Source organism: Myripristis murdjan, chromosome 18, assembly GCF_902150065.1.
Source record: "Myripristis murdjan chromosome 18, fMyrMur1.1, whole genome shotgun sequence".
Classification (NCBI taxonomy): Eukaryota; Metazoa; Chordata; class Actinopteri; order Holocentriformes; family Holocentridae; genus Myripristis; species Myripristis murdjan.
In genome coordinates this window covers 4,272,697-4,278,696 of record NC_043997.1, presented here as the reverse complement: position 1 = coordinate 4,278,696, position 6,000 = coordinate 4,272,697, and the positions used below count along the sequence as shown (strand labels likewise).

At 45.3% G+C, this 6,000-nt stretch overlaps 1 protein-coding gene across 1 annotated transcript in view; it reads left to right on the top strand.

Moving 5' to 3' along the window:
• LOC115376395 (type II inositol 3,4-bisphosphate 4-phosphatase-like) overlaps positions 1 to 6,000 on the top strand; it is a 36,118-nt gene that overhangs the window by 6,463 nt on the left and 23,655 nt on the right. The window contains exons 3-8 of the mRNA XM_030075949.1: positions 2,337 to 2,439; positions 2,564 to 2,633; positions 3,927 to 4,074; positions 4,833 to 4,963; positions 5,084 to 5,188; positions 5,762 to 5,870. Of these exons, the coding sequence (XP_029931809.1) occupies positions 2,337 to 2,439; positions 2,564 to 2,633; positions 3,927 to 4,074; positions 4,833 to 4,963; positions 5,084 to 5,188; positions 5,762 to 5,870 (666 nt within the window). The remainder of the gene's footprint in view (positions 1 to 2,336; positions 2,440 to 2,563; positions 2,634 to 3,926; positions 4,075 to 4,832; positions 4,964 to 5,083; positions 5,189 to 5,761; positions 5,871 to 6,000) is intronic.

Genomic DNA, 6,000 nt, shown 5'->3' with positions numbered 1-6,000 from the left:
GAAAGCTGAAACCTTCTGCTTTAAAATGAAGAATCCACCTTTACTCTCAGCACTGCAGCTCACGTGTTAAACACCACACAGCTCTGTGCTGCCTCAGCCTAACGCTGAAGAAAAGAAAAATACTTCTTAAAAACACCCGAAACTCCTTTAAAAATCTCACACGTCTTTAAACTTAAGCTCAGATCGCACTGAGAAGCTTCCTTAATTTTTGTAAATTATTTTTATTATTAATTTCACGTACTATTGTTATTATTATTATTATTATTATTATTATTATTATTTCCAAATTAGTTATATTATTATTATTATTATTATTATTATTATTATTATAGTATGATTTCCAAATTAGGTATTCTATTATTTTTATTTTTATAATTTTTTTCAACACTGTGTTTGACTCCACACCCTGAAGTGTGAAAAAAAATATCTGTCTGAAGTCAATAAATTAAACGCACCTCATGCCTGAGGGCTGTCCCCTGATTGGCTGTTGCTGGGATACCTGTGCCAGAATGAGGAAGTGAGAGAGGGGAGAGAGGGGAGAGAGGGGAGGGAGGGGAGGGAGGGAAGGCTCCGCCCCCATCAGAGATGTGAAACATCGAACCTCTTCCTGTTGTAGTGTCACAACGTGTTTCTGACATGGAGGGAGACAGCTAGAGAGACAGACAGGGTGAGGAGAGACAGGAGAGACAGACAGGGTGAGGAGAGAAAGAAGAGACAGACAGGGTGAGGAGAGACAGACAGGGTGAGGAGAGACAGGAGAGAGAGACAGACAGACATGAGAGACAGACAGACAGGGTGAGGAGAGACAGGAGAGAGAGACAGGTTGAGGAGAGACAGGAGAGACAGACAGGGTGAGGAGAGAGAGAGACAGGGTGAGGAGAGACAGGAGAGAGAGACAGGGTGAGAAGAGACAGGAGAGACAGACAGGGTGAGGAGAGACAGGAGAGAGAGACAGACAGACATGAGAGACAGAAAGACAGGGTGAGGAGAGACAGGAGAGATAGACAGACATGGTGAGGAGAGACAGGGGAGAGAGAGACAGACAGTGTGTTGCAGGGGGTGAGACAAGGCTTTGCAGAGGGTGAGACAGCGTGTTGCAGACAGACAGTGTGTTGCAGAGGGTCAGACAGGGTGCTGCGGAGGGTGAGACAGGCAGCGTGTTGCAGAGGGTGAGACAGGCTGTGTGTTGCAGACAGACAGGCAGTGTGTTGCAGTGGGTGAGACAGGCAGTGTGTTGCAGACAGACAGGCAGTGTGTTACAGAGAGACAGGCAGTGTGTTGCAGAGGGTGAGACAGACAGGCAGTGTGTTGCAGAGGGTGAGACAGACAGAGGGTGAGACAGGCAGTGTGCTGCAGAGGGTGAGACAGGCAGAGGGTGAGACAGGCGTGGGCAGGTGCTGGCCTGCAGGCTCCAGGTGTGTCAGGCAGTGTGCTGCAGAGGGTGAGACAGGCAGAGGGTGAGACAGGCAGAGGGTGAGACAGGCGTGGGCAGGCTCCAGGTGTGTCAGGCTGTGTGCTGCAGAGGGTGAGACAGACAGAGGGTGAGACAGGTGTGGGCAGGCTCCAGGTGTGTCAGGCTGTGTGTTGCAGAGGGTGAGACAGGCAGAGGGTGAGACAGGCGTGGGCAGGTGCTGGCCTGCAGGCTCCAGGTGTGTCAGGCTGTGTGCACACCTGGAGCAGGTTAGCTCTGCTAGCTGCTGTGTGGGTATGAAGGTCAGCTCCATGCTAATGATTAGCCTGGTTAGCTTCTGTTTCCTCAGCTAGCCTGGCGTTGTTTGGCTTGTTGTTGTTGTTGTTGTTGTTGTTGTTGTTTTGGTGAGCCTGGCTGGTCTCCTGCTGGCTCCTGTTTGTTTTAGTGAATTCTAAAAGGTGGTTTTGTTTTCCTCGAGTCGGCTGAGGCTGGTTTTGTCTGGTTTGTTACCTTTTTTTTTTTTTTTAGTCAGTTAGTAACTTAGCTGAGTCTGTCCAGCTGCTCGAGAGGCTGCTCTTCTTACGTTCACTATCTTTGACCCTGTCCTGCAGCTGGCTGGAGCAGAGTGTGTGAGCACAGTGTGTGTGTGTATGTGTGTGTGTGTGTGTGTGTGTGTGTGCGCTGGTCGAGGCTGGGGCAGAGTGTGTGTGAGCACAGTGTGTGTGTGTGTGTGTGTGTGTGTGTGTGTGTGTGTGTGTGTGCGGCGGCAGAGGCAGGATGACGGACAGCCGCTGAGGCTCGGCACAGAGAGGTGAGGTGACTGGACGGCTGAACGACTGACTGCTGCTGCTGCTGCTGTGCTGACTGACTGTCTCTCTCTCTCTCTCTCTCTCTCTCTCCCTGTCTGTCTCTCTCTGTCTGTCAGGATGACGGACGGGGCGAGCGAGCTTGGGGAGGTGAAGGTGTCCCGTCTGGAGATGGAGGGAGAGAGAGACCGAGAGGACGGAGAGGAAACTCCTGAACACAAGGTAGAGAGAGAGAGAGACAGACAGACAGACAGGCAAAGAGACAGGCAGAGAGAAAGGAAAAGGAAAGACAGGAGAGAGAACGACACTTTAACCTGTCTCTCTCTCTCTCTCTCTTTTTTTCCAGTGTGTCGCCCTGTGTGACTCTCTCCACGGCTCCGTCCACGACAAGGAGAACAGCCCCATGATGAGAGCTGGTGCGACACACACACACACACACACACACACACACACACACACACACACACACGCACACACCTCAGCAGGAGTGTGTGTGTTCCTGTCTTGCAGCAGACGGTAAACCACGCTGCTTCTCTTTTTTTTTTTTTCCTGATTCCACTGAACTTTGTTTTCTGGAGGACTCGTGACGGGACGCTGGCAACACTCTGGACTCCCCCGGCCGGATTAATGTTTACATCAGCCTAATCTGGACTACATGCACAACCAGTTCACAGATTATTATTATTATTATCACTTTTTTTTACTTTATATGTCAGTTCTCTGGTTTTCAGTTCTTCATGTCAGCTGGAAGGGACTTGACTTTCTGTGTTTATAAACTGCAAACTACAAAGTACTGTTCCTCTGCTGGTATGTGACTGCAGTAGAAGTAGAAGTACTGTTCCTCTGCTGGTATGTGACTGCAGTAGAAGTAGAAGTACTGTTCCTCTGCTGGTATGTGACTGCAGTAGAAGTAGAAGTACTGTTCCTCTGCTGGTATGTGACTGCAGTAGAAGTAGAAGTAGTGCAGTAAAAATCTCCTGCAGTAAAAGTCCAAAGTGTCTCATGTCAAATGTCCTGGCAGTAAAAGTGACTGAGCTCCTTTTTCCAAACAGTAACTGTGTTAGCTGGGATCTTTTCCATGCAGTTAGAAAAGGAGGAGAGAACACGCTGCACACTACATGCTTTTAAAGGGGCGTTACACTCAAACTGAAGTGAGGACCCTGTAGACTTGAGTCTAAATGGTCCTCGCTGCAGTTTTTCAAGGTGCAGCTTTTATTGTGAAATTTGGAAAATGACAAAAAGCAGAAGCAGGTTCCTCTTCTCCTCTTTGCTGATTGAGCTTTTATTGTGAAAGGTCCCACAGTCTGTTCTCTGTAATGGATCTGATTTAAAATATAATGAAGGACAAAACTCAAGTGAAAGTACAATTACTGACTTATACAAATACTCGGAAAAGTACACAAGTACACAGCGAGCGCCTCAGTTACAGTAACATGAGGAAATGTAATGAGATACTTCCACCTCTGGGTTCCGTGTTGATGAGCTGCGCTGAAACAAATCGATTAATCAGTTAATTGATTGACAGACGATCAGTCAGTGAGAGTTTCTGTTATCGATTAGTTCTTATTGTTTTAGTCACTGTTCAAGTCAAAACTCCAAACATCATCTAACTCTCACTTCACTCAGATTATCTTCCTGTTCGCCATTCATGTTTTTATAAAATTAATGTGTGTGTGTGTGTGTGTGTGTGTGTGTGTGTGTGTGTGCAGTGCTGTGGGGGGCGCTGTGTAAGCTCTACAGGTTCCAGACGGAGCAGCAGAGGTGGCTGCTGGTCCGAGAGCAGATGGCCGAGACGCCGCTGTCCTTCAGCCTGCCCCGCCTGCTGCTGAGCACGCTCATACACACACACAGGAGCAGGTCAGCGCACACGTGTGTGTGTGTGTGTGTGTGTGTGTGTGTGTGTGGAGGGATTCCACCTGTGAAATGCTTGCAGACGCCTTTCACAAGAATTTAAACTCAAGAAATCTGATCCAGTGTCACCGATCTGACCTGCAAATGTCATTTTAATCATTATAAATACAGCTTTGTTGTAATTTAAAAAAATAGTTTGTTGCTAATTTTCAGGTTATTTTTCTGTAAAAAAAAAAAAAAAAAAAAAATTCTGGGTAATTTCAAGGTAATTTTTTGCAAATTTTCTCCCGGCACTTGAAAGCGATGAAGTAAATTTTTAGCAGCAAAGAAGTTGATTAACAAATTTACAGAAAAAAAAAACAAATAATAGAAGATCAGTGAAGAATTAGCACAATAAACAAACCAAATAATGATCAGAAAATTAGTAATAAATAAATAAACATGAAAACTGCATTTGTAATGATTAAAGTGGTGTATTTAAACATCAGATCTGTATTTCTGGGTCAGTGTCGGATTTCTTGTCTTTAAATGATGTGGAAAAATAATCTGTGTTGACCTGCTGGCATAGAGGTTAGGGTTTTTTCCCCTCTTTTTCCTTTTTAATTTTTTTTTTCCTTTTTGCTTTTTGCTTTTTTACTATTTCTTTTACTTTCTTTCTTTTTCCTTTTTTAACTACTTTTTAAAATTTGTTCCCTTTTTGATTTTTCCTTTCTTTCTTTGTTTTTTTTTTACGACTTTTTCCCCCTGTGTTTCCTCTCTGACAGGATCCAGGAGCTGAAGGAGCTCAGCGCCCTCGCTCCGCACTGGGAGGGGCTTCGGCGTGATGTCATCGACCACTGCAGCCAGCTGATTGGCTCTTACCAGGAGACGCTGACAGAGCTCGACAAACTCTCCGGTGAGGTCGCCTGTCATTAAAGGGCGACGCCGCTGAATTTTGAATTTTTCACAAGTTCATTCATTCATTCATACATCCATAAATAAATAATATATTTTTAAAAATGTGTCTTTGTGTCAGAGTCGAGTTTTAAGTCGAGCAGCAGCAAGTCAGACAGACACCTGCAGTTTGTTCCCACCAACCTGCACTCGCAGAGGATGGAGGTCAGCAGCGCCGACGCTGCAGGTACGCCGCTGTGATCACCATCATCATCATCATCATCATCATCATTTATCTCTCGCTCACTTTCATGAACCAAATAATTTCGAAGGCATCAGATTCTCCTTTATTGGAATGACAAACAGGCATTTGTATTTGAAAAGCAGACGTCACATTTTGGACAAGAAATCAGTACGCATTCATATCCAGAAGCATGTACAGGTGTTAAACAAGCAAACAAACAAACAAACAAAAACAAACAATTATGATGTGTGTAGTTGCAGTGTGTGTGATGTGGCATGCAAACATGCAAACATGCAGTATGAGAAATCAGTGCATGCACCAAAAACATAAATACTTATATTCACTGGCATATACAAGAAATCAGCACATATACGTATTACAGAATCTAGCATCACATCACATACAGGTAACTAAAAAAAAAGAAAAAAAACTGATGATTACAGCGTGCGTGATGTCCTGTATGAAATCAAAAACCTGTAATCACACATAGGACAAGAAGTCAGTACATACTATATCAAACATAAAAATACTTACTCAAATACTTACCTGCTCATCTCTCTCTCTCTCTGTGTGCAGCTGTTTGGTATGAGGTGATCACAGTTGGAGCTCCAGCTGATCACCACCAGGCCTTCAGACATGGAGGACTGAAGCGGCTGCTGGCCAAACACGCCAGCCACTCAGACAGGTGTGTGTGTGTGTGTGTTTGTGTGTGTTTGTGTGTGTGAGGCTTCTCACATTTGCTGAACTACCGAACACTGACAAGAACTACTGACAAGACTGAAAGACGAGGGACTGCAGCGTCTGGAGGGTTACCT